At 47.6% G+C, this 27,967-nt stretch overlaps 1 protein-coding gene across 3 annotated transcripts in view; it reads right to left on the bottom strand.

The window, feature by feature from the left end:
* Positions 1 to 2,877: 2,877 nt before the first annotated feature.
* HMCN1 (hemicentin 1) overlaps positions 2,878 to 27,967 on the bottom strand; it is a 314,549-nt gene continuing 289,459 nt past the window's right edge. For 2 of the 3 annotated variants that reach the window (XM_077928326.1, XM_077928328.1), the window contains 10 exons: positions 24,629 to 24,691; positions 23,345 to 23,464; positions 21,875 to 22,009; positions 20,944 to 21,057; positions 17,316 to 17,441; positions 15,409 to 15,537; positions 10,372 to 10,722; positions 8,627 to 8,746; positions 6,973 to 7,099; positions 2,878 to 5,592 (listed from right to left, as the gene is read on the bottom strand). In XM_077928326.1, the coding sequence (XP_077784452.1) occupies positions 5,226 to 5,592; positions 6,973 to 7,099; positions 8,627 to 8,746; positions 10,372 to 10,722; positions 15,409 to 15,537; positions 17,316 to 17,441; positions 20,944 to 21,057; positions 21,875 to 22,009; positions 23,345 to 23,464; positions 24,629 to 24,691 (1,652 nt within the window). In that variant the 3' untranslated portion in view covers positions 2,878 to 5,225. The remainder of the gene's footprint in view (positions 5,593 to 6,972; positions 7,100 to 8,626; positions 8,747 to 10,371; positions 10,723 to 15,408; positions 15,538 to 17,315; positions 17,442 to 20,943; positions 21,058 to 21,874; positions 22,010 to 23,344; positions 23,465 to 24,628; positions 24,692 to 27,967) is intronic. The other variant, XM_077928327.1, reaches the window with a different exon arrangement.

Below are 27,967 nucleotides of genomic sequence, written 5' to 3'. Positions count from 1 at the left end.
ATTTACACCCTTCCAAATGCTTCTTTTGGGCCATCAATCCTCATTTGGGGGGAAAGGCGGGGTAAGGTTAGGGACCTTCTTAAATGGAGACATATGGTGAAAAGGCAGCATCTTTTTCAGCTTCCTCTGTATCTCCTGCACTGAGCATGAACGGACCACCACATCAAATGTAGAAATATATAGCAGAATCACCCATCCCCAGAGGCTGGCTGATAGGTGACAAGGTCAGACCAGTGAATCATGCAGTGAAGCTGACAGGTGAGAAATATCAGTAGGTCTTTCCCGGTTCTGGGAATGTTGAAGACTACAGATTGCCAGGTTTTTGAGTTTGGACTGGGGAAAGAACAATTTGCACACATGCACACCCTTCACCCATTTTGTCTTGGGGTATTTCAGCTTGTGTGTAGAATGCAACACAGGAAGTCCACAAGCTGCACCTTAGTTGTATTCATAGCTATATAAGCTGTAGACTGGCATCCTCTTAGAGTTTGGGCATTGTCAGAAGTTATGAAGAAACAGTGGGAACAGAAAACTGGGGGAACAGGAAAAGCAAGGGACTTGTGTGTCAGCACATCTATGTTTTGCGTTTCTTTTAACATCTAAAACAGTGTGTGCACTTGCACCTTCCTGACGGAGAGATATTTTTAAGTATTTAGTTGCAAGCAGGATTTATATGCCACCTGTCTCTAAAAAGTATGTGAGACAGTTTACAACCAGGAGACATTCCTTGTCTCTGCGCATGGAACATGCACCCTTCCCTCTGGCTGTGAGGTTATGATGAAACATTTCCAATTTCTTGTGCTTTAATGCCCAAAGCTGCTCTTGATCTGCCACTGGCAGCAACCAAATTTGTCATTTGCTCATGTTAGTACCCTCTTGCCTGTGATGTGTTGTGACATCATTGTATAACATTGGTGGAGGCTTGCTGATGAAAGCTGTGCTTAAATAAGGACTATTTGTCCTGGCTTTGCCTGTATTGCATGGTGTGAAGATGAGTCAGCACAGCATAGGCTGGACCTAACCGGAAAGGAGATGTATCATGCTTGGCACAATATAGACTTGAGCCAAAAAACAAAAAAACCCTCTGGCAGCAAGCGCTTTGCTTTTCCCTCTCACCTTTTGTAATTGGTTACTGAGGGTCAGAAATAAGGGTCGTGACTTTTCATTTAAAGAGTAACTACAAGGAGATCTCTTCTTGCTTTTGTGTTAAAAATGGATCCCAAAGTTGATGAAGAGAAGTGAAGTAGCTACAGTGGTACCTTGGTTCTCAAACTTAATCTGTTCCGGGAGTCCGTTTGACTCCCGAAACTGTTTGAAAACCAAGGCGCGGCTTCTGGTTGCCTGCAGGAGCGTCCTGCACTCAATCGGAAGCCGCAGAGGCCGCACCGGACGTTCAGCTTCCAAAAAACGTTCGCAAACCGGAACACTCACTTCCGGGTTTGCGGCGTTCAGGAGCTGATTTTTTGGGGAGCCAAGCCTTTCGAGCACCAAGGTACCACTGTATTGAGATGTAAGCATCCCAAAATAGTGTGTAGATCATGCTGACTGTTGCTCAGGCATGTTGTGCAAAGGAGGAAGGCACCAATGTATTAAAAAGGTACACTCAATCTGTCCTGTATTTGAGCACTCACCTGGTGGCCACAGGTGATGAGGAATTGTACGCAGGCGAGGGCCCTGGATTCTACCCAAGCAAATGAGTGCATTTTGTCTTAATGCAAATATGTGAAGCGTTGGCAAAGGAGGGATGCTCCATGTCTCCTCTGTGCTCAGCAGAAATGGTGTGGGCTATCAAAGGAGGAAATCCCACTCCTTTAAAGGCCAGAGGGATGCTGGAGGAGAGGGGGGGCCTGTTTCTTCTTCCTCTGTCTACCCTAAGTATGCTAGTACTCTTTCTTCCAGGCAAGTAAGGGGGTGGCGGTGTATTTACAAGGCTGCACCAAATTATTTTTATGTAGTGGCGCCCTCCCTGTGGAACGCCCTCCCACCAGATGTCAAAGAGAACAACAACTACCAGACTTTCAGAAGACATCTGAAGGCAGCCCTATTTAGGGAAGCTTTTAATGTTTGATGTATTACAGTATTTTAATATTTTTTGGGAAGCCGCCCAGAGTGGCTGGGGAGGCCCAGCCAGATGGGCGGGGTATAAATAAATTATTATTATTATTATTATTATTATTATTATTATTATTATTATACTTTATTCAGCACAATGCATTTCAACAACAATTGAAAAAGAACACACTGAAAAGAGTGTGTTATTTTGTTTTACAGTGCCCCAATGAAGAAGTAATCAAAACATGCTGGTCTGAAAAAAATATAATTTAGTCCACCTTAAGATATTTTCTGCTGATGTTCCTCCACATTATGCAAAGCAACTGGCAGGAGCCAAGTGTCTGATAATAGGGATTGTTGAATCCCTGTCAAATGAATAAGGTTTTACTGATGCAGCTGACAGGTCTTTAACCTGATACGCAGATCTTTTATATTTCTGTCCCTTTTGCAGTCTTCCGTGCCTCCCTCTCCCCATTTTGGTGCTTTTGGGCTTCTTGGAGTCATTTATTGTTGCATTGTGCAGGACATAAGGTGGGGAGTCTGCAGCAACCTTGCTGATCTCTACTGCACAGAAATGCATATAGATAGATAGAAAATATGCTGAATTTCCCCATCACTTATTCCAAATGAGATGGTAGGGAACTTGTAATGTAGATAACTCTTCATGATATAGTTCCTTCACTTTTTACTCTAGCCTTCTGTGGTAATGTAAATGAATTCAGAGGGGGACACAGATTAAGGAATTTATATGACAAATAAGTCCCTTGTTTTCCATTTCCCTCCTGAATAAGAATAGTGTGAAAACTCTGAATAATAAACACAACATAGCTGTCTTGACATATTTAATTTAAAAAAAGAATGTGAACATTTATTTTGGTTATTTCCATGTGTAAACAACACTCTTTGGTAAAAACATTTTTTTCTTTTTCTCTCTTTTTTTTTTTTAGGAAAAAACCCCTTCTCAATATTGCATAGAAAATACACACAAGCAAACAAAACTTTATATATATATATGTACACATACTTTCATAAAAATAGAATACATCTTGGCAAAAATTACTTCCAGAGTTTGTTACCACCTTATACAGTGTATTGACACCTAACACGTTGCTTGACCAAACTTGCTAGACTTTTCTTCTTTTTAAGAAACCTCTTTGGGGGTAGGCAAAAATTCCATCAAATCAAATTTCTTCTGTCTGCCTTTAAAGGGGAAGAAGCTGTTTTTCTTTGCATGCACAGTCCACCACGGATTCCCTGCTTTAGTGTTCCCAAACTGTGCATCTTATAAAGCGTACTACAGAACTCAAATGTATTGCATTAAACAGTTTTAATGTTTGTGTAAGAGGAATGTTAGGGGACGCGGGTGGCGCTGTGGGTAAAAGCCTCAGTGCCTAGGGCTTGCCGATCGAAAGGTCGGCGGTTCGAATCCCCGCGGTGGGGTGCGCTCCCGTTGCTCGGTCCCAGCGCCTGCCAACCTAGCAGTTCGAAAGCACCTCCGGGTGCAAGTAGATAAATAGCTGGCGGGAAGGTAAACGGCGTTTCCGTGTGCTGCACTGGCTCGCCAGATGCAGCTATGTCACGCTGGCCAAGTGACCCGGAAGTGTCTCCGGACAGCACTGGCCCCCGGCCTCTTAAGTGAGATGGGCGCACAACCCTAGAGTCTGTCAAGACTGGCCTGTACGGGCAGGGGTACCTTTACCTTTACCTAAGAGGAATGTTACTATGCAATCATTTACTAAGGACTAAGCGGGGGACAAGAATTCAAAGCAGATGGGCTCAACTATTCTTGAATTGCTGCGAGAAAAGCCTGCCAAGAGCAGGCCCCAACCTGGATTCTGCTTGTATCTGTTCGTCCCTACAAAGGGTTCTTTGTAAGCATATATCTAAAAAGATTAAGTGACAGTTGTTTGAAGGCACACGTGTCACAAAGGTACAAGTCTCATACAGCTGGAAATGGGTGCAGTTGCTTGCTGAATACTTGTGATGGCAGGCCAAGGGCTTGCCCACACTGGGCTTCAACTAAGAGATTGAGGCTGATTGAGCCCAACAATTCTGGGTATTGTTCACATGGCAATACACACAACCTCCCCTTACTGGGACAGTGAAAAGAAGGCAGTTTGCATTCCTCTTCAGTTAAGGTGGCACCAGAAAAGTCTATGTGATCTGAGGGAAGGACGGGAATCCAGAACTTCTTCTTGTTTCCTTTGTAGAGTACAGTCAAACCTTGGTTGTCAAACGTAATCCATTCCGGAAGACGGTTTGACTTCCAAAACGTTCACGTTCTGAGGCATGGCTTCCGATTGGTTGCAAGAGCTTCTTGCACTCAAGCGGAAGCCGCGTCAGACGTTCGAGTTCTGAGGAATGTTCAAAAACCGGAACACTTGCTTCCAGGTTTTTGGCGTTCGGGAACTGAAACATTCAGCAATGGAGCTGTTCCAAGGTTTGACTGCAGAAGGAAAAGGAGGGTGTTATTTCTGCTTCCCCACTTCTAGCTGCTCACTGAAGACTAGATAAAGGGCCCACATAATAATATTATGGGGTGGTGGTACCGAAGCATGGCTTTGTTTCCGATGCAGAATGGAGCTTTGTTTTTTGGGGCCACCTTGCCAGTTTCAATTTGCAAATTGGGGCTTTGTGCAAAGTTTGCTTCTGTGTAATGTGTGTAACAGCCCTCAGCGGTGATACCTGCTAGTAGTGTCTTAATTGAGTGTTTGTGAATATCAAGAAAATTGTGTTTTTCACTGTGGTAAGAAAAGACAACGAGGACAGCATTAAGTTTTTCAAAATCTTTGTGGCACTTTTGTTCTCTTTGCATATCAAGGAGATACTTGCCTACCACTTTGGGACCACCAAATTACCACCTAATTAGAACTTCTAACTAGTTCTGAGTCAGCAGAACAATCTTTGAGAAGTGACTGCTCCAGTGTAATAAATAAAGCAAGTGGTTAAGATTCCAAGGAATCGTGGATTATGGTCATTTTTGTCAAGATGGAATGATGGCAACAGACTGGCAGCCAGAGGGAAGGAAATAAGGGTAGAACATAGCACCATTCTCCCCCCACAAGTTGCAAGGTCTGTTTTAAGATAAGGGACAGTGATTCTGGAAGTGGTGACACCCAGCGGCACATAGGCATGTGATTAACATACTTTGATTACTGTCGGCAGTGCTTTTCCTAGTATGGATAGGCAGACACGGCTATATAAACGATGAAGGTTGTTTGATATTCAATGGCTCCGTCCACACTGTAAGACAGAGCTCTGACTCTCATCCTGTACGTCTCTGGTTCCCGCAGAGGCCTGGTTGTGTAAACCACTCCTTTCAAGTTCTCATCTCTGAGTGCAAAAGGAATTGTCAAATCCTCGTTCACCATGAGGAACGTTGTCCTCGGGTGCATCACTCCGTCTTCAGTGTAAGCAACTAGTCGGATTAAATCCTGATTGGCAGCGATGCCAAACGGGAGGGACATAAATTTGTATTCCAAGGCGTAAGGACTCAAGGCACACTCCAGATCGTTGGGTGGGCAGTTCTTGAGGCAGAACCTAAAATAAACACAATTATGAAGGCCTGGGCCATGACTGCATCTGAACAGCAATATACAGTGAAGCAATTGTGCCTTTTAATTCACATAGCACCAATCTCAGGTAAGAGATAAAAACCATAGGCCTGTGATTTTATTTATTTAAAATTTATATGCCTTTTTTTTGTAAAAACAAAACAAAAGCCCTTTGTTCTTCAGAAAGTGGCACAATAAACCAGGCCCAAACTACAGGTTCTGGGAGAATAAATGGGTATTTCCTGCATCTCCCTGATAACACGTAATCAAAAAAAATGAATGATGTGATGGGACAACATTAGCATCTTCCTGCATATCGCACCACTGTGTTCACCTAATGCTTAGAAGGAGAGGCAAAAGCTAGCATGATGTCACATATTTCAAATAATAACAGTGAGAAGTGTGACAGGTGTCTACATGTCTCCCCATAGCCTATAATTTGAGCCTAAGTTACTCCTTTAGCTAAAGAAGTGTGGGCAGATTTTTAAAAATCCACTTTCTTTCAGCTGAAGACACTGAAAAACCACTTAAGACAAACAGAAATTGAAGAATTATTTCTTCCTCTACCAGCTAAGACCTAGCCACCAAAGATCAGGTAAGTTAAATGGCTTTTTGGTGTATTCAACACATACTTAATGGAGTTCCCCGACAATAGGGAAGTAATGAACCTCACTAGGTGTTGTTTAAAGGTTTCCTTGAAGATCCAGCTTTGTTAAGAGGTGGAAAGGCAAGGCACAGATATTTTAAATAAATTCATAAAATGTTACCAACATGCATATATGGTGCATGGATGGGTAAATTAAGGCAGCTTTCCTGCTGGTCATAGAGATCAGAGTGTGATACAGAGGAAGATCCCTGGAGGACCGGCAGAACCCAGTCCATTGAATTATGCCCAGAGGTCTCTAACAGCCCCCTTGGGGGCCAGGGGTTAGGGATAATGGGAGTTGTAGTCCAGCGACATCCAGATTCCACATCTCCTAATCCAGGCATTGGCAAACTCGGCCCTCCAGATGATTTAGGACTACAATTCCCATCATCTCTGACCACTGGTCCTGTTAGCTAGGGATGATGGGAGTTGTAGTCCCAAAACAGCTGGAGGGCCAAATTTGCCTATGCCTGTCCTAATCTATAGGAGGCTATGCCAAAAGAGTCAATGAGTTCTTTTGGAGCAACACATGGCACAGTGTGTGCTGGTGAAAGCCTAGAAGAAACTTAGCCAACACATAATTCGAGCTCTTCTGAGGTCAGAAGGAAGAGTTGCAGTGTATATAAGACTATTCCATGGACTGGCCTCTTATGCAAACGTTAAGGAGATCAATCAAAAAAGCAATCTGGAGAAACTAACATGACCGAATAGGAAACATACCCGGAAAGAGGATCTCGTTGAAAATTTGGCGGGCAAGGCGTATCTATACACTGATAGCTTCCTCTCGTGTTAAAGCACATACGATTTGGTCCACAGTGGATGTTCTGTTCAAGGCACTCATCTATATCTGATGGGTTATCAAAGGAAAACAACAGATAACGTCAGATAAGCAACTCATTGATTTCAGGTTATGTTTCACCCACATAGTAACAAGTAAACTCAAAACTCTCGCAGCCCATAGAAAGCAAAGGTTTCTTACCAATAATAAAAACGTAAGGCTGTACATAGGGATGGACAGAGCTTTAGGAAATAAAGCATAGAAATAAATAAGGGGCTTTTTGCTATGCAAATCTGGCATACAATACCACTTGCTTATTATAATGAAGGGCAGTTCTGCCCTTCCCAAAAGAGAACCCTGAAATGATACATTCCACAGGCATAAATAAGGACCACCATTTAATTACTGTATTTTTCACACCATAGGGCGCACCGGACCATAGGGCGCACCCAGTTTTTAGGGGGGGGGGGGAAATCAAGAAAAAAATCTTTCCCCCCCAGCCCCAAACAACCCCCTGCCGGAGGGGTTGTGCGCGGCTATGGCACAAGCCAAGGCAGCGAGCAGGATGGATCCCGCTCGCTGTTTTGGCTTCCCCTTTAGCCCCGTGCAGCCTCTCCCTCCCGGTAGACGCTGCATGGAGCTAAAGAATCCATAGCCCCGTGCAGCCTCTCCTTGCCGGAGGGGTTGCGCGCAGGTACGGAGCAAGCCAAGGCAGGGGGCGGGATGGATCCCGCTCGCTGTTTTGGCTTCCCCTTTAGCCCCATGCAGCCTCTCCCTCCCGGGAGACGCTGTGTGGGGCTAAAGAATCCATAGCCCCGTGCAGCCTCTCCTTGCCGGAGGGGTTGCGCGCAGCTATGGAGGAAGCCAAGGCAGCAAGCGGGATGGATCCCGCTCGCTGTTTTGGCTTCCCCTTTAGCCCCGTGCAGCCTCTCCGTGCCGGGAGACACTGCGCAGGGCTTTCCTGGCAGGTGGGGGGATTCCCCCACCTCCCGCAAAACCGGCAGAAGCCGCGCGCACTTTAAAAGGGCTGCACGGCTTCTTCTGGCTTTCCTGGGAGGTGGGGGGATTCCCTCACCTCTCGCAAAAGCCCGCAGTAGCCGCGCAACTCCTTTAAAGAGATTGCGGCTTCTCCTGGCTTTCCTGGGAGGTGGGGGGATTCCCTCACCTCTCGCAAAAGCCCGCAGTAGCCGCACAACTCCTTTAAAGAGATCGCAGCTTCTCCTGGCTTTTCTGGGAGGTGGGAGAAGGGACTGATGCGGCCAGTCATTCCCTTCTCCCTCCTGTGGAAAAGCCCGCAAGAGCGCACGGAGCTTGTGTGCGGCTCTTGGGGGCTTTTCCCACCTGCCTCCCCGCTGCATCCGCTCCATAGGAAGCACACACATTTTCCCTTGCTTTTTAGGAGGGAAAATGTGCGTCCTATGGTGCGAAAAATACGGTAATTAATATCTTAAGATAGTTTCTACCTACAGTGGTCTCAACATCAGCTGCAGCAGGCTAATCTAACTTCTGCTACGTGGCTTCTCTCTGCCAAGGCATTTATGAGCTGGATGGTGCAAATGTTATACTTCTCATATAATATTTCCTTTATTTTCTCACCTTGGCACGTTTTGCCATTGGGCATAACCTGATAGCCAGCTGGGCAGAAACACTGGTAACTCCCTAAGGTATTCCTGCAATCATGCTGACAAGCATCCCTGTTCTCACATTCATTAATATCTGTAAAAAGAAAAAGAGAGGGAAAGTGGGGGGGTTGAAAACATACAATATTGAAGCCAACGGACAAACTAATAATGAAAAATATATTTGATGCACATCTATAGAAATTAAATTCTTACGCAGACATAATATCCTGAACCATATGAAGGCTATGCATCGCTTTATGTATTTTTATTAGATTATGCATTTTAGCAAATTTGAAGAATGCTATCCCAATCAAGATTTTTGACCTTAAGTTACATGTAGTTTTCAAGAGCTCTAAACTGTTAGACAATGAATCTTTGGATGACTGGAAAAGTTAGTCAGTGGCTGATGCTCTGAAGGCTGGCAAGGGTTTGAATGAGCAAAGTCAAAAGTCACACATGTCTTCTGGAAGCCACTGAGCTAATTAATAGATGGCTCCCCAGAGGCAAATCCCTCACTGGGCACAACTGCCTCCCTCACACCCTCAATGAACTCAGCTTCTTACACCCAGAAAATTAGACAACACTATTGCTGAATTTGGCAACTTTTTTTGGGGGGAGGGTTGGGTAGCCACCATAGTAAAGCAGCAGAATTCAACTCATGAGGTCAAGATGTTGGAAATTAGAAACTAGGAGACAGCTAAAACCTTTTATTAAAAAAAGTTAGGGCTTTGGTTTGAGCGAGGATATGCATTTTGCAACATCAATGCAGGTGTTGCGGCACCTACACATGTTTTAAAAAGTGATTTGGGGGGGGGTGAGTGTTGTACTCCTTTAGCTCTTAAGTTGACACCAGCCAATTTTGAAGCCAGACTCTGGACCTCAGTCTAGCTTCTCAAGAGAGTTTCCACAAATGCCCCTGAGACATGCACTTTGAACTTTCCTCCAATCGCCGGGCACATGGGTCAAAACTCTAAAATGTAAAAATACATAAATCTGCCCATCAGTATGCAAAGCACAAGGTGGCAGCACCCTGACAAGGTTTATATAAACTTTTTCCAACCATTTCAACCCAAAACAGACCTTATTTTATGTCCAAGATAATGTTTTGACTGGACCACACCTGGGCATTCCCTCACTTTAGGCCCATTTCCATTGAGGTGAAGAGCAGTTGGGTGCATGCAAAGCTATCTGCAGTCAATGATGGAATTTATTCTTACCCCAAGAGGGGAAAAGAGAAGGCTGAAATTCCCAGAAAGGGACAGGGGGAGACTAAATGGGATGGATATGCTCTGCTCTGCCAAAATAATCTTTTCAGTTGTTTGGGGAGAAAGTGAAAGTTACATATACAGCGGTACCTCAGTTCTCGTAAGTCAAATGTTTGGGTTTTTGAACGCCGAAAACCCAGAAGTAACTGCTTTGGTTTTTGAATGCTTTTCGGAAGCCGAACATGCCACGTGGCTTCCGTTTTGAGTTTTCCGTGAGTAAATGCTTCTGGAAATGCATGCTTCGGTTTTTGAACATTTTGGAAGTCGAACGGTCTTCCGGAACGGATTAGGTTTGAAAACTGAGGTACCAATGTATTGGTAAAATCTTATTATAGAGCATCTATATCATATTTGTGTGCAAAATTAACCTAACGATAAGCTGAATGAACATCTTTATGGAATATGCATATTATGTATACATATATCTCTATACACACATACACTTGACATTTACCTATACATTTGTTACTTCTTGCCTCATAGCCTTCAGGGCAAGTCTCTCTAAAATTCCTTTTAGTCCTGGAGATGGGACCTCTGCTGTTCCTATACTCTGAGTAGGAGCTGTAGAGATTGGATGAGTGCCTGACATATTGCTGAGGTCGGTAGTTGTCTCTCACGGGGGAGAACTGTGCATAGTTATGGCTATTGTAATAGCTGCCATAATCTGGCAACCTCTCCAATCCAGCGCAAGATTTGCCATCGCCTAATAAATGTTGTCCGGGGGGACAGATACACTTGAAGCTGCCAGGGCTGTTGGCGCATTGATACGCACAAGGTCTAGGCACTTGCTCGCATTCATTTATGTCTGCTCATGGAACGCAACAAACCATGTGACGTGGGGAGGGATGGGGGGGAGACAACACAAAACGTTAAAAAGCACATCAGTCTGCGGAACAATCTGAAATTACAAATGTGATCCTGACATCACAAAGCTCTCCCCGCCCCCCCGAGCTACACACAAAGCATGCGGTGGTATTCCTGTTCACAAACATCAACTTGGCTGCCCAAATCCAGATACAGAAACCTGCCCTTGACAAGCTTAGTAACACAAATGCTGTGTGACCTGTAAAAGGCAATAAATATTGAGTAAAATAGAGGCGTGGGTGAGCTTCTCATTGCTCTACCCCCCCCCCCCCGGCAAAGACAAAGCTCCTAAGTGTGTCAGGTCCATTTCCTAAGGGGGTTTTCTGAACATGTTAAGATCTGCAAACATCTGTTCTGCAAGGAGGGTACTCTTTAACCTAAGACAGAGGCTTCAATCCTATGCACACAGGAGTAGCCACACTGAGGACAGTGGCATTTACCGTATTTTTTGCTCTATAAGACTCACTTTTTCCCTCCTAAAAAGTAAGGGGAAATGTGTGTTCGTCTTATGGGGCGAATGCAGGCTGCGCAGCTATCCCAGAAGCCAGAACAGCAAGAGGGATCGCTGCTATCGCTGCGCAGCGATTCCTCTTGTTGTTCTGGCTTCTGAGATTCAGAATATTTTTTTTCTTGTTTCCCTCCTCCAAAAACTAGGTGCGTCTCGTGGTCTGGTGCGTCTCATAGAGCGAAAAATAGGGTACTTTTAGCATGCATGCACAGGGTTGTTGCAGTGTAAATTTCTTCCCTTCCCTGCCATCTAAGAAACTGTAGGCTCTTGCGAACATCAACAAAGAAATAACAATGAAAAATAAGCCGAAAGGAGCAGAGAGGTGCAGCAAGCTGGTTTTAAGACAAGCAGCAGTTTAGTCAGTAACAGAACCTTGAAAGAAGCTAAAGGAACACAATTGCTACGTAATGGATATCATGCTAAAACGTTTGTTAGTGAATATCCCTTCTTTTAAAAACAAACGAAGCACATTTTGCAGCATTCTTAAAAACAGTTTACAGTGGTGCCTCGCAAAACGAAATTAATTCGTTCCGCAAGTTTTTTCTTCTTGCGAGTTTTTCGTCTTGCGATGCACGGTTTCCCATAGGAATGCATTGAAAATCAATTAATGCGTTCCTAGGGAAACCGACTTCAGACCAGGTCCGGGGACAGTCTGTCCCCCGACCTCTTCTGAAGGCTGGGGGGGGACAAGGGCTTTTCTTCCCACCCCCAGCATTTTAAAAAACCCCGGGACAGCAGAGGGCTTCTCCGCTGTCTGGGGCGATCTTAAAATGCTGGCGGGCGGCATTTTAAAATCGCCCCGGGACAGCGGAGGACTTCTCCGCTGTCCGGGGCGATTTAAAAGCCCCTGGGAAGGCAGGCAGGGGGGACAAAGACTTTCGCCCCCCACCAGCCTTCAGAAGAGGTCCAGGACCTCTTCTGAAGGCTGGCGGGGGGCGAAAGTCTTTGCTCACCCCCCGCCTGCCTTCAAAAGCTGTCCGGCCAAGGCTTCGCGGACCTCTCCGCAAGCAGCGGCAGCATGCCGGCATGCCGAAGCCTGCGCGCGCTGAGATCAGCGCGCCCAGGCTTTGCGGACCTCTCCGCAAGCAGCGGCAGCGCTTCCGCTGCTTGCGGAGAGTTGCCGGCATGCCAAAGCCTGCGTGCGCTGAGATCAGCGCGCCCAGGCTTCGCGGACCTCTCCTGCCTTCAAAAGCCGTCCGGGATAGCGGGAAGCGCTTCCCTGCTATCCCGGACTGCTTTTAAAATGCTGGCGATGGGGAGCAAAGCCTTTCGGCCCCGCCAGCCTTCCTGGACCTCTTCTGAAGGCCGGAGGGGGGGGAAAGGCTTTGCTCCCCACCGCTAGCATTTAAAAGAGGTCCCCGGAGATTTCCCTATGGGCTTTCGTCTTGCGAAGCAAGCCCATAGGGAAATTCGTTTTGCGAAGCGCCTGCAAAACGGAAAACCCTTTCGTCTAGCGGGTTTTCTGTCTTGCGAGGCGTTCGTCTTGCGGGGTACCACTGTATTTGGAAATTCAGGTTTGCTTTCTGTTATCGTAGCTGCTTTTCGTGCCAGACATGTAAATTTTATTTGGAAATGATACAGCACCAACAATGGCACGTTACCTAATTAGTGATGGATTCTCAAGTTATTTTCAGCTAGCGATGTTACGAGAAATCAGATAGGAGCCCTCAAAATTCTAATCTCCCTGCTTGATTTGTAGGAGAATGAAAGGGAGCTGCCCAGGCTTGCTCGCCACCCCCATGCGGCACTCAAGATAACCTTGATCAGGTAGGCAGAACTCACTTGCCCCTTAAATGAAAGAGGCAAGATGGACCCTCCTTCTGACTTGCTTCTTTCAAATGGAGATGCAGCCAGCAGGGTTTAAGCACAACTTCTCTCAGTTGCAGTTAACTTGCCACAATCCCAGTTGTAAGAAGCTGCTGCCAGTGCTGACACTTGCTATGTCTTATTTTGCCTTACTGAATAAAGACCCACCTTCTCAATGGGTTTTGATGCTTGAAAGCCTGCTCGGCGAGATCCAGTTTGTTACAGGGCGAATCAGTCTGCTGCTTGTTAATACCTACCGTATTTTTCGCTCCATAAGACACACTTTTTTCCTCCTAAACAGTAAGGGGAAATGTGTGTGCGTCTTATGGAGTGAATGCAGGCAGGAGGCTCTGCTCTCTTTAAAGAGCTGCGCTGAGCATGTGTGTGGCTCTTGGTGGCTTTTCCGCGAGGTGGGAGAAGGGACTGACAGGCTGCCCTCCATCCCTTCCCCACCTCCCAGAAAAGCCCGCAAGAGCCGCTCTCTCTTCAAATCCCGCTTTGCTGGGAAGCCAGCAGAACAAGAGCCGCTGCGCAGCTATCGCTCTTGCTCTGCTGGCTTCTCAGCGAAGCGGGAGGAGGGACAACGGACGGGAGTAAGCAAAGCGAGAGCAGCTTACACGGCTTCTCTCCCGCTTTGTGCAGCTCTCACTTTGCTTGCCCATCCCTCCTCCCACCTCGCTGTAAAGCAAGCAAAGCCCCTGTCCCGGTGTCTCCTCCTCCTCTTTTACAGCGAGGCGGGAGGAGGGATGGGCAACCAAAGTGAGAGCTGTGCAAAGTGGGAGAGAAGCCATGCAAGCGATGCTTGCAGAATATTTTTTTTCTTGTTTTCCCCCTCTAAAAACTAGGCGTGTCTTATGGAGCAAAAAATACGGTATTTTCAAACAACAATTCTTGTTTATAAAGTTAGGAGTTAAAGGTAAAGGTAAAGGTACCCCTGCCCATACGAGCCAGTCTTGCCAGACTCTAGGGTTGTGCGCCCATCTCACTCAAGAGGCCGGGGGCCAGCGCTGTCCGAAGACACTTCCGGGTCACGTGGCCAGCGTGACAAAGCTGCATCTGGCGAGCCAGAGCCGCACACGGAAATGCCGTTTACCTTCCCGCTTGTAAGCGGTCCCTATTTATCTACTTGCACTCGGGGGTGCTTTCGAACTGCTAGGTTGGCAGGCGCTGGGACCGAACGACGGGAGTGCACCCCGCCACGGGGATTCGAACTGCCGACCTTTCGATCGGCAAGCCCTAGGCGCTGAGGCTTTTACCCACAGCGCCACCCGCGTCCCCCCAAAGTTAGGAGTTACAAATACCCTTTTGCTTGCTTACTTCCTGAAATTTTTCCCAGTAAACTTCATGCTTTTGGGCTGAATTTTGACTGCTCTATATACCTGAGGGAGCATCCTTACACCACTGAGCTGATCATCTTTGCTTTTGACTTCATTTATCCTGGGGAAGTTAAACAACACCTCTGCTGAGTGAGCCTCCTTAAATCCCTGCTCTGTGCTTTCTGGGAGAAGATGATTGACGTGGAGCCCAACTTGTGTGTAAAGGAGAGTGCTAGCCAATTTGCATCAGGATAAAAATGTTGGAAGGCCCTGACCAACAGCCTTCCGTGGTGCCTTGAAGTTACAAAGCCAGTGGGAAGACTAAAACAAGGAGCCCACTGAGTTCAAGGCCAAGTGTAAGATGTGGGTGGGACCTGGAGGACTGAAGTTTATTTGGGAGTCACAAAAGGGAGATAAAGGAACTGTGACAAGGCAGAACAAGCTGTACTGCATCCCTGCTCCCTGCTCCAAGTACATGTGATTTTGCTTGCTTGTTTTGTTTGTTTTCACATTTACAACTGAATACATGGCCGGGGGCTGGGGGCACTAATATACAAGGAAGTTTTGTCATAATATGCAGAACAGCAGCTCAGATATAAGCTACATTGTCTGGCACCAAGTACATGCAGTGCAGAGAACTAGCCACTTCTTACGGAGCAAAGTAAAGCAAGGAACCATGCAGAATTAAGATTCGTCTTGCAACATGCATGCCATATAATGCATAGCCATGATACATGCAAGCTTAGTTTTACTTGGTGTGATTTAAACAGTCACATTCCCTGGGAATTGTATGCATTTGTGCTTGAAATCAGCCACTCATTCCCCCCCCCCCCCAGTAAGAGGTCTTTGAGGTCTAATTAGTTGTAGCTGAAGCCTGCTGATTTCAAGTAGTAGAGCATGTTAAACCCTTTTGTGGGTAGGCGTAAGCAGCAGCCAGAATCAGATGGTGGATACCAGAATAGCATTCGTGTTTATCCAACCCCTGCTTCTAACTTACCCATACAAGGTTTTCCAATGCCATGGGATCGGTACCCTCTCGGGCACACACACCGGTAGCTTCCTCGCGAGTTTTCACATATCTGGTTGTAGCGGCACTGATGCGTACCATCTCTGCATTCATCGATATCTGACAAGGAACACAACATCTTAAAAGTAACTGTACTTGTATACAAACATTTAATAGCAGGTATCTATTTTTCACATAAAGGTTAGCTACAAGGTTACCCAAAGCTGTCCCACCGCTGTATTTTATTTTGTTCGTATTGTAATTTCTCCATTTTCATAGATTTTCTGTCATAAGAGTGTGTTTTGCTATCCAGAATTCAGCCTCCTCTTGGGGTCTTGGATGTTAATACAGTGGTACCTTAGCTTTTAAACGCCTTGGTTCTCAAATGCCGAAAACCCGGAAGTCTGTGTTCTGGTTTCCTAACGTTTTTCGGAAGCTGAGCATCCGATGCGGCTGTCGGCTATTGTTTCTGGTGCACCTGCACCAATCAGAAGCTGTGCCTTGGTTTTTGAACATTTGACTTCCGGAATGGATTAAGTTTGGCGATTTTGTTTTTGCTATTTATTTTGCATTTTTGTTTTTCAGGCTTTTTCGGCTAATTTGTTTTTGTGACTGTGTGGAACCCAGTTCAGCTACTGATGGATTGATTGTGTGACTGCGGAAATGGATAAAAGCCCCTCATCCAAACAATGACTATCATCAGTGCAAGTAAGAATTTTTTTTTTACTTTTTTTTAATCATCTACAATGCTGTCTTGTTTATTTTATAGTACAGTACATTGATCATTGCTTTCATTTTATGGATCAATGGTCTTGTTAGATAGTAAAATTCATGTCAAATTGCTGTTTTAGGGGTCGTTTTTAAAAGTCTGGAACAGATTAATCCATTTTGCATTCCTTTATATGGGAAAGCGCGCTTTGGTTTTAGAACGGACACCACTGTATATGGGAATTTAGGTATCCCCTTTTTATTCATTTTTATCATATTCTTAAATGAAAATACACAGCACAATCTTTTCTGAGAAGGAATGAGGGAGATTTTTTTTAAAAAAAACCCCAATGAAGAGTAAAAGCATTCTGCATGTGTGTGTGTGTGTTGTGCCAATTTCTGATTCATGTAGTTGTTTATGAGTAGAACACATGTTTATGATTTTTGGGATATGATACCCATTACAGTGGTAAAGGTAAAGGTACCCCTGTCCGTACGGGCCAGTCTTGACAGACTCTAGGGTTGTGCGCCCATCTCACTCTAGAGGCCGGGGGCCAGCGCTGTCCGGAGACACTTCCGGGTCACGTGGCCAGCGTGACATCGCTGCTCTGGCGAGCCAGAGCCGCACACGGAAACGCTGTTTACCTTCCCGCTAGTAAGCGGTCCCTATTTATCTACTTGCAGCTGGGAGTGCTTTCGAACTGCTAGGTTGGCAGGCGCTGGGACCGAGCAACGGGAGCGCACCCCACCGCGGGGATTCGAACCGCCGACCTTTCGATCGGCAAGCCCTAGGCGCTGAGGCTTTTACCCACAGCGCCACCCGCGTCCCTATTACAGTGGTACCTCAGGTTAAGTACTTAATTTGTTCCGGAGGTCCCTACTTAAACTGAAACTGTTCTTAACCTGAAGCACCACTTTAGCTAATGGGGCCTCCTGCTGCTGCCGCAGCCCGATTTCTGTTCTCATCCTGAAGCAAAGTTCTTAACCTGAAGCACTATTTCTGGGTTAGCGGAGTCTTTAACCTGAAGCGTATGTAACCTGAAGCGTATGTAACATGAGAGACCACTGTACGTAGTTCACAAGTGACATTCACAAACATAGTGGAAGAAGAGGGATGAGGTGGAAGTAGCTGGAGATCTCCTGATTCTCTGCTACAGTCTAACAAGAATGCAGAAAAGAAGCATACATACCTATACAACTTCCATTTTCTGCTTTGGTCATTCCATTTGGACACAGATCAATGCATTTATAGCCACCTCGTGTATTCTTGCAATGCTGATCAAGTCTGCATACATTTTGTCTGCATTCATTCACATCTTTAAGAAGACAAAAGGTTCAGTAGCTAAACTGATAGCATTAAGCTCTCACCTCTTGGACTATGAGGGCAATCTTCGTTTTACGTAACTTCTCCCTCTCCCATATACTTTTGTGAAGAAATCTTTAAGTTGCTCAGAAGAAAACGGCTTACAATTTGCATGTGGCACCAAGGTCATATGATTTGACCTTTTCCTATTGCCAAGTGAAATAGATATTAACAGAGACGTACAGCAAAAGTTCACCCTGTCACATCTGACTTCGGCTGCATTTCTGGGTGTTGTAGAAACATGTTTTGCCTTAAGACGAGGGTGGAGAATTAGATCTGGCCAATGGGTCAAATGCTTACCTTCCCCACCTCCCGTTAGCCAACTGTGGCACATGGGTGGGGCTGCTGCCTGTCAATCACCTGACATCACAATGACCTCAGGTGGCCCATTTTCCTTTGCCCACATGGTTTACATCAATCCATGTGGGCAGAGACAGAGGGTGTTGCAGGCACCGCTGATCGGCTTTTGGCAGGGAGACGAGGTTGTGTATCAACTTACTTTTTCACATCATAAAATATATCTTATATCTGCAATTGTAGTGCTGCAACTGTCGTTAAGGCATGAGTTTGGCTTACAAAGCATGACCAGATAGGTAGATCTAAGCAACAGTTAAATCTCAGCTACGTAGAGAAGTGCTAATTGGTGCCTATTGATGGAGGAGATGGACAATGACACACAAGGTAGAGCAGGACCGCTATGGGCAATTAGTGAGCCCTTACCCTTGCAGAAAAGAGCTTAGTAAGGGGGAGGGAGTCACAACCACTGCTGATCCTCCCCACAACCCAGGGCAAGGGCTGTGTATGGGCACTTCACTCATGCCACAGGGGGAGTATCGCTGTCAGCAGAGGGCAGCCCACAGGCCCTAGTCCTGGGCCAAAAGCGGCAGAGGAATTACCGTATTTTTCGCTCTATAGGACGCACTTTTTCCCCTTCAAAAATGAAGGGGAAATGTGTGTGCATCCTATGGAGCGAAGAAGCCATAGCCCCGTGAGCCTCTCCCGGCTGGAGAGGTGGCGCGCGGCTATGGCAGGAGCCTCTCCGCTGTGCGCCACCTCTCCAGCCGGGAGAGCAGCTCCCCGCGACCCTCTCCCAGCTGGAGAGGTGGCGCGCAACTATGGCAGGAGCCTGTATAGCCGCGCGTCACCTCTCCAGCTGGGAGAGGGTCGCGGGGGGCTGCTTTCCGCAGCGTGGGGAGCCCTGTGGGGTACTCCTGCAAGGCTCCCCACGCTGCGGATGTCTGCCCGGCGCGAGGGGCGCTCTGCTTCAGGGCGTCCCTCGCGCCGGGTGGCAGGCTGCTATCCGCAGCATGGGGAGCCCTGTGGGGAACTCCTGCAAGGCTCCCCACGCTGCGGATGTCTGCCGGGCGCTCTGCTTCAGGGCGCCCCTCGCGCCGGGCGGCAGGCTGCTATCCGCAGCGTGGGGAGCCCTGTGGGGAACTCCTGCAAGGCTCCCCACGCTGCGGATGTCTGCCCGGCGCGAGGGGTGCTCTGCTTCAGGGCGCCCCTCGCGCTGGGCGGCAGGCTGCTATTCGCAGCGTGGGGAGCCCTGTGGGGAACTCCTGCAGGGCTCCCCACGCTGCGGAAGTGTTCCCGAAGCACCGGGCGCTCTGCTTTCAGGGCGCCCGACGCTCCAGGAAGCAGGCTGCTATCCGCAGCCTAGACATCCCTGCAGGACCTCCCACAGGGCTGCCTAGGCTGCGGATGTGTTCCCGAAGTGCCGGGCGCTCTGCTTTCAGGGCGCCTGACGCTCTGGGAAGCAGGCTGCTATCCGCAGCCTAGACATCCCTGCAGGACCTCCCACAGGGCTGCCTAGGCTGTGGATGTGTTCCCGAAGCTAAAACAGCCCCCTCGCTAAAGCAGCCCCCCGCGACCCTCTCCCAGCTGGAGAGGTGACACGCGACTATGGCAGGAGCCTCTCCGCTGCGTGCCTTTCCCCGCTCCCCGACCTGCTCTTTAGGGCTGGTGGTGGGCTTCCCCCTGCCAGCCCCAAAGAGCAGGTCGAAAGGAACCTGAAGCCTGGAGAGCGAGAGGGGTCGGTGGGCTTCAAAGGTAGCCGCCTGAAGGCAACTGAACGCACCTTAAACGGCACCTTGTTTTAGAGGGGGAAAACAAGAGTGGGAATATTCTCCCCCTCTCTGTGCAGCGCCTCCTGCCGCTTCGCTGAAGGGGCCTGGGCAGAGAGGGGGAGAATTTTTTTTCTCCCCCCCCCCTCTAAAACAAGGTGTGTCCTATTGTCTGGTGCGTCCTGTAGAGCGAAAAATACGGTAAGTTGCCTGAAGAAGAAACACTCATCTAGCACCAAGAACTGCTAAGTAAGGAACTTCCAGTCTTTCTGTCTTACAAAGCATAGCAAAAAAGATCCTTTCAGTGGAATCTAGCCTTTGCAGCTGAAATTATCATGAGTGGAGAAGGAATTGAACTTCCTATGAGCCCAATCCCTGTGTAGTGTAGTGCCTAGAGCAGGGGTCCCCAAACTAAGGCTTGCAGGCCAGATAAGACCCAAGGGACTTGTTTATCCAGCCCACGGCGACCCCTGCCACCCACTGCCGCCGTTCGCTCTTACCGGCACTACACTGCGCGGCTGCCCACTTCTGGGTCGGAGGAGCACCAGAAATAGCTTGTGCGCAAGCGTTATTTGCGCATGTGCAAGTGTTATTTCTGGTGCACATCTGGGGTGGAGGAGGCCCGTGCACATGCACACAAGCTATTTCCAGTGCTCCTCTGACCTGGAAGTGCGCTGGAAATAGTGTGTACGCAAGCATATGGGCACGCGCTCCCTCGCCCTCCGGCCCGCCATGCGATTGGCACTGGAGACACCAGTCTGAGGCGCGGTAAGTTTGCTGACCCCTGGCCTAGAGTGTTAGATTGGAAAAATATTGGAGAACAGCCTTACCAAAGGTGTCATGGGCTTTGAAGATGCTCGAACTCAGGACGAAAGGGAGAAACATGCTAAGAGGAAGGCACGCTTGGCAAACTGTCACCATGATCAACTCCCACCCAGAAACCTACGTCCCTACTGTGGAAGGACGTGTGGATCCAGAATTGGCCTCCCCAGCCACTTACGGACTCACTGTTTAAACAGTGTTCACGGAAGCAAATCTTACTCTGTTTCGAGTGATCACCAAAGAAAAGAAGAGGATTAGGAGCGGGAAAATCCAGGTTTAGATCCTGCTCAGCCCTGAAGTTTGCTAGACCTTGGTTCCTTCATTGTTCCTTATACTAGCAATAGGTTGGAGACTTTCAAGGCCTTAAGGTTTCTTCAGAAATATCTGATTGACCATATGTTGCCCATTCTAGATTATATTTCAAAGCAAACCTACTCAAGACATTTCAAAGGCAAATTGTCATTAGATTTCCAGAGGATTTTTTTATCAGCAGTAGTTAATAGGCTTTGTCCAGCTGTCCAAGAGAACCTTTATAAACTACGTGTATAGGCCCCATTGTCTATTTCATACCTATGCATTTTCTGCCTTTTAGCTGATATCCTGGTTCACATCCACAGTGGAAGCTTCCAATGGTGTTGAAGCAGCGTTGATTACAAGGGTTCGACTCCTGGCACTCATTAACATCTGTTGAATAATATAGACATGATTAAACCTCTCTTAACTTGCAGACTTGGAGTGATTGTTGTGTCAGAGGGCAAAGCTAGACATTTGTCACCAAACAGAGGCAATGAGATGAGGGGATTTCTTAACTCTTCACATGACTATTGTTTTTCCCTCAGCCTAACCAATAAGTTTCTGTCCAGCTTGGGGAGGTGAAGCCAGGCTGAACTGCTGGGGATCGTGTAGGATCAGGTGGCTACGTGTGACCCCGCAAATAACGCCCCCCTATTTGAAGTGGGGAGCGGTCATTGTCAAATAGTGGAACAGAGCAGTATCATTCATCTGGAGTCTGTCTGATCATTTTGTGGTCTTAACAAACTATACTGGGAGCAGCAGATAGTGAGATTAATGGCTAACAGTTCGAGTTCATTAGGTGAAACATCAGTGACATTTCACTCCTTGCAAAACCCAGGGGTTGCCAGCCTTTTGTATTCTTAACAGTTGTTTCCCGAGTTAGATCTAACTCAGGCTACCGGTTAGCTATCATTGCTCTAAACCATGCAAAATACTAGCATGAAATGGAAAGTAACATCAAATGACAAGAACCTGTGTTTACACAGATCTGAACGAAAGAGCACTAATGAAAAACGTCTTGCCTGTTGAGTATTCTGGAAACTGCAGAGAGATTATCAGATAATCACAAAATTTCAAAGAACATTTTAATCAAATCCTTACTGTGTTGAAGGATCCATCCTGCCTTTATAAAAAAAACTGTTATTTAACAGAGTCTCATGTGATTTAATAATAATTGTTGGCAGATGAGACGACACTCTCTCCATACCTTGGCAATTTAGTCCATCTGATGTTCTTCTGAAGCCAGCCCCACACCGAACCACACAGTGGTAAGAGCCAATAATGTTTTCACAGTCCTGGCCAGCATGGCAAGAATGCCTCCCTAAGGCACACTCATCAATATCTGCAATAAAGGCAAGCCAAGAAACAGTGTCTATTTATCATGAGAATATTACCCAGGTTAGTATCTTAGGGCCTGATCTGAAGACATATATAGTGGTACGTCTGGTTGCGGACGGGATCCATTCCGGAGGTCTGGTTGGATCCCGAAGTTTCCTCAACCTAAGGACTGCTTCTGTGCATGCGTGCGTGGCGGTAGACCACTTCTGCACATGCGCAAAAGTGGTTACCGTATTTTTCGCTCTATAGGACGCACTCTTTCCCCTTCAAAAATGAAGGGGAAATGTGTGTGCGTCCTATGGAGCGAAGACGCCATAGCCCCTCTACCCTCTCCCGGCTGGAGAGGTAACGCGCAGCTATGGCAGGAGCCTCCATAGATGTGCGTCACCTCTCCAGCTGGGAGAGCGCGCGCGGGGCTAAAGCAGCCCAGCTTACTCTCTCCCGGCTGGAGAGGTGACGCGCGGCTATGGCAGGAGCCTCTATCGCCGCGCGTCACCTCTCCAGCCGAGAGAGCGCGCGGGGGGCTAAAGCAGCCCCCCGCAACCCTCTCCCGGCTGGAGAGGTGACACGCGGCTATGGCAGGAGCCTCTATAGCTGCGCGTCACCTCTCCAGCCGGGAGAGCGCGCGTGGGGCTAAAGAAGCCATAGCCCCGCGACCCTCTCCCAGCTGGAGAAGTGACCCGTGACTATGGCAGCAGCCTCTCCGCTGCACCTTTCCCCTGCTTCCTGACCTGCTCTTTGGGGCTGGTGGTGGGCTTCCCCCCGCCAGCCCCAAAGAGCAGGTCGAAAGGAACCTGAAGCCTGGAGAGTGAGAGGGGTCGGTGCGCCCCTACCCCTCTCGCTCTCCAGGCTTCCAAGGTAGCCGCCTGAACGCACCTTAAACGGCACCTTGTTTTAGAGCGGGAAAACAAGAGGGGGGAAATTCTCCCACTCTCTGTGCAGCGCCTCCTGCCGCTTCACTGAAGGGGCGCTGGGCAGAGAGCGGAAGAATTTTTCCCCCTTGTTCTCCCCCCTCTAAAACAAGGTGCGTCCTATTGTCCGGTGCGTCCTATGGTGCAAAAAATACGGTAACTGCTTCTGCGCATGCAGCAAAACCCAGTAAAATACTTGCGGGTTTGCTGCTTTCGCATTCCCAAAGTTTACGTAACCAGAGGGTTACATAACCGGAGGTACTGGTCAGTATCTGAATAGGACATCAGCTTTAGTTCCATCATAGAAGAAAAAATGGGATGTAAATACAAAGAATAAAAGATAAAATAACATTCATCTCTCATGTATTCTAAATATTGTCATAAAAAGACAGTGTGGCCAGTGCATGACATCTAAAAGCAAACCTTACCTTGGCATGCTCTTCCATCTGCTGATATGGTAAGGCCTTTGGGACACGAGCAATAATAGGTTCCTATAGCGTTGTGGCAAGTGTGGGAACATGGATTTCGAACTGTACACTCATCTTCATCTAATGATAAAAGCAAAACTGCATAAAACTAGGTTGCATAAAACTAGACTGGCAGCAGGAAGTCTATAGGGTCTAACTAGGCTTCTAGAATTCGTTACCGTTATCTTTAACAACAAAAATGAGGAAGAGAAGGACCCAGCCCCCTTCCCACATTGTTAATCCTGCTCACACTACAGCAGCAATTTGAACATTCAAAAAATATTAAAGGGTTAGGAACAAGGAGAAGCAAAACAAAAATTCAATCGTGTTAAAAGATCAGAATGGAAGCCTGGACCCCCAAATCCAGTTTCAGTTCTAACCCACTCTTAATATATCTGTGTGAATATATGTCAATATGTTTCCATTGGGCAAAGTCAGATTCCCCCCCCCCCCCAAGATAAGGGCAGGGATGGGTAATACCTAACCTGAGCTTCTCAAACCAATAATACATGGACCAAAACACAGCCACTCTTTGAAATTCACAGTTCTCTGAATTCTTGCCTTGACACTCTTGCCTTGACAAAGGTGCATGTATTAGGGAAAGTGTACTTAAAAAGGCATACAGTGGTACCTCAGGTTAAGTACTTAATTCATTCTGGAGGTCCGTTCTTAACCTGAAACTGTTCTTAACCTGAAGCACCACTTTAGCTAATGGGGCCTCCTGCTGCTGCCGCATCGCCACCGCGCGATTTCTGTTCTCATCCTGAAGCAAAGTTCTTAACCTGAAGCAATATTTCTGGGTTAGCGGAGTCTGTAACCTGAAGCATATGTAACCTGAAGCATATGTAACCCGAGGTACCACTGTATTATTAGTGAAAATAACATACAAATGCATTAGGAAAAACTGCTTGACAAAATGTGTATACTAGTCAGAGCAACAAACAATAATATATGAGAAATTCTCGTTAAAAACCTAACAAATTTCCATGAAGATTTTTTTTAAAAAACCAACAACCCACAAATTGCTGCAGAAAAGAAGAACTCACTGTTAAGATTGGAAAAATGAGAAACCTAAATAGACAGGTTCACCCATCCCTCCTTGAGAATAACACTTTCTGAATAAGCAACATGTTCAGCAACTTTAGCTCTAATTTACCTAAAGTGAAGTCTGGAGGAGGCATCCTAGGAGTCTGTAAAGGGAATATGTGCTTCTATATTTAGTCACATTATTAGCCATATTCTTACCTGTACAATATGGCCCAGCAGAGTCTAAGCCAAACCCATTAGGACATTGGTTGCTTTGGTCTCCTGTGGATAAAGGAAGCAAAATGATTACAGACTGACAAAAAAACCCCTATGGACATCAGATTTTTCTTTTCCAAAGTTCTTCAAAAGTTCCCTGGGTATTTTGGTTGGAAAGTTTTCTGTTCATTGTAATTTTGTTTATTTAATTGATAGGGAGGTCTATAAATGATGTAAGTAGATGAATATTCAAAACTGAATAAACGTTTATGCAGAAATGTACCGCCCTCAATAAGATTATGTTGCTTTTATGTACAACAATGGGGGGAAATCCATCTAAAATAAAAAAGTGCATTCAAGATGACAGTAAGGGAAGAACCAAAGTAAATATCCTTCTTTTCTAAAACATAATCCACTTCAGGAAAGGCAAAACATCTCAGATTCATTTATTTGTATCTAGTCATCAGACCATCAAAATAACTGGGGGGTGGGGTGGGGTGGGCAAGACTAATAAAAGTTAACAGACCCAAATGAAACTACATAAACAAAGCCAAAATGCCACATTTTCCTGGCAACTCACAAGTCCCCTTTCAAAAGACGTCCCTGTTTTAACAAATATTTAAAAAAGAATGTATACACATCTGAATAAATTTATGTAAAAACTAAAGGGCAAAAATTAATAAAACCTTAAATTATGAATCACCCAGATAAGATGCAGCATTCTCTCTCTAAGGAATTTCCTGTCTCATCAGTTATTGCAGACAGTAATTGTGCAGTTTTCACAGTTGCATTTTTTATCTTGCTCACCCAGTAGATAAATGATTAGACCTCTACCTATTTCTCCCTAAATTTGTCCCAAGTATTGTTCTATCAGTGCATTATACAATGCATTACATATAATAGTACAGTGGTACCTCGCAAGACGAATGCCTCGCAAGACGGAAAACTCGCAAGACGAAAGGGTTTTTGGTTTTTTGAGTTGCTTCGCAAGACGAATTTCCCTATGGGCTTGCTTCGCAAGACGGAAACGTCTTGCAAGTTTGTTTCCTTTTTCTTAAAACCGTTAATACAGTTGCGACTTGACTTCGAGGAGCAACTCATAGCACGCAGTGTGGTAGCCTTTTTTGAGGTTTTTGAAGACTTTGGTGATTTTTGAAACTTTTCCAAAACTTTTCCGAAACCGTGCTTCGCAAGACGAAAAAACTCGCGGAATGAATTAATTTCGTCTTGCGAGGCACCACTGTATGTACAAGGTCTTCAATCCAATTTAAACTACAGTGGTACCCCGCAAGACGAACGCCTCGCAAGACGGAAAACCCGCTAGACGAAAGGGTTTTCCGTTTTGGAGACGCTTCGCAAAACGAATTTCCCTATGGGCTTCCTTCGCAAGACGAAAGCCCAGAGGGAAATCTCTGGGACAGCGCGTCTTGCCCACTGTCCTCGGACCTCCTCCCGCCGCCAGGCTTCGGAAGGCTGCTCCAAAGCCTGGCGGGGGGCGGAGAGGTTTTTTAAAAACCCCGGGACAGCGGAGGACTTCTCCGCTGTCCGGGGCGATTTTAAAATGCTGGCGGGCGGCAGCGCTGCCGCCCAGCAGCATTTAAAAAACCCCCGGGACAGCGGGGGACTTCTCCTTTGTCCCGAGGTTTTTTAAAATGTTGGAGGGCGGCAGCGAAGGTTTCGCTGCCGCCCGCCAGCATTTTAAAATCGCCCCGGACAGCGGAGAAGTCCCCCGCTGTCCCGAGGTTTTTTTAAATGCTGGCATCTTCCCCTTTCTCCCCGGACCTCTTTTGAAGCAAGGGGCGGCAACGGGGAGAAGCGATCTTCTCCCCGTTGCCGCCCCTTGCTTCAAAAGAGGGGACAGAGGGAAAGGCGCGCGCCTTCTCCTCTCTCCCCGGACCCCTTTTGAAGCAAGGGGTGGCAACGGGGAGAAGCGATCTTCTCCCCGTTGCCGCCCCTTGCTTCAAAAGAGGGGACAGAGGGAAAGGAGCGCGCCTTCCCCTCTGTCCCCGGAGATTGTGGGGCAGGCAACGGGGAGAAGCAATCTTCTCCCCGCTGCCCCTTGCTTCAAAAGAGGGGACAGAGGGAAAGGCGCGCGCCTTCCCCTCTCTCCTCGGACCCCTTTTGAAGCAAGGGGCGGCAACGGGGAGAAGCGATCTTCTCCCCGTTGCCGCCCCTTGCTTCAAAAGAGGGGACAGAGGGAAAGGCGCGCGCCTTCCGCTCTCTCCTCGGACCCCTTTTGAAGCAAGGGGCGGCAACGGGGAGAAGCGATCTTCTCCCCGTTGCCGCCCCTTGCTTCAAAAGAGAGGACAGAGGGAAAGGTGCGCGCCTTCTCCTCTCTCCCCACACCCCTTTTGAAGCAAGGGGTGGCAACGGGGAGAAGCGATCTTCTCCCCGTTGCCGCCCCTTGCTTCAAAAGAGGGGACAGAGGGAAAGGCGCGCGCCTTCCCCTCTCTCCCCGGACCCCTTTTGAAGCAAGGGGTGGCAACGGGGAGAAGCTATCTTCTCCCCGTTGCCGCCCCTTGCTTCAAAAGAGGGGACAGAGGGAAAGGCGCGCGCCTTCTCCTCTCTCCCCGGACCCCTTTTGAAGCAAGGGGTAGCAACGGGGAGAAGTGATCTTCTCCCCGTTGCTGCCCCTTGCTTCAAAAGAGGGGACAGAGGGAAAGGAGCGCGCCTTCCCCTCTGTCCCCGGAGATTGTGGGGCAGGCAACGGGGAGAAGCAATCTTCTCCCCGCTGCCCCTTGCTTCAAAAGAGGGGACAGAGGGAAAGGCGCGCGCCTTCCCCTCTCTCCTCGGACCCCTTTTGAAGCAAGGGGTGGCAACGGGGAGAAGCGATCTTCTCCCCGTTGCCGCCCCTTGCTTCAAAAGAGGGGACAGAGGGAAAGGCGTGCGCCTTCCCCTCTCTCCTCGGACCCCTTTTGAAGCAAGGGGCGGCAACGGGGAGAGGATCGCTTCTCCCCGTTGCCGCCCCTTGCTTCAAAAGAGGGGACAGAGGGAAAGGCGCGCGCCTTCTCCTCTCTCCCCGGACCCCTTTTGAAGCAAGGGGTGGCAACGGGGAGAAGCGATCTTCTCCCCTCCGCCCCTTGCTTCAAAAGAGGGGACAGAGGGGAAGGCGCGCTTTCCCCTCTGTCCCCGGAGATTGCGGGGCAGGCAACGGGGAGAAGCAATCTTCTCCCCGCTGCCCCTTGCTTTAAAACAGGTCCGGAGACAGAGGGGAAGGCGCGCGGCGCTTCCCCACTGTCCCCGACGGTCTCCTTAGGAACGCATTGATTGATTTTCAATGCATTCCTATGGGAAACCGTGCTTCGCAAGACGAAAAACTCGCAAGAAGAAAAAACTTGCGGA

The sequence above is a fragment of the Podarcis muralis genome, chromosome 5, assembly GCF_964188315.1.
Source record: "Podarcis muralis chromosome 5, rPodMur119.hap1.1, whole genome shotgun sequence".
NCBI classification, from domain to species: Eukaryota; Metazoa; Chordata; class Lepidosauria; order Squamata; family Lacertidae; genus Podarcis; species Podarcis muralis.
The sequence above is the reverse complement of the archived record's forward strand: the minus strand, read 5'-3'. Positions and strand labels throughout refer to the sequence as shown.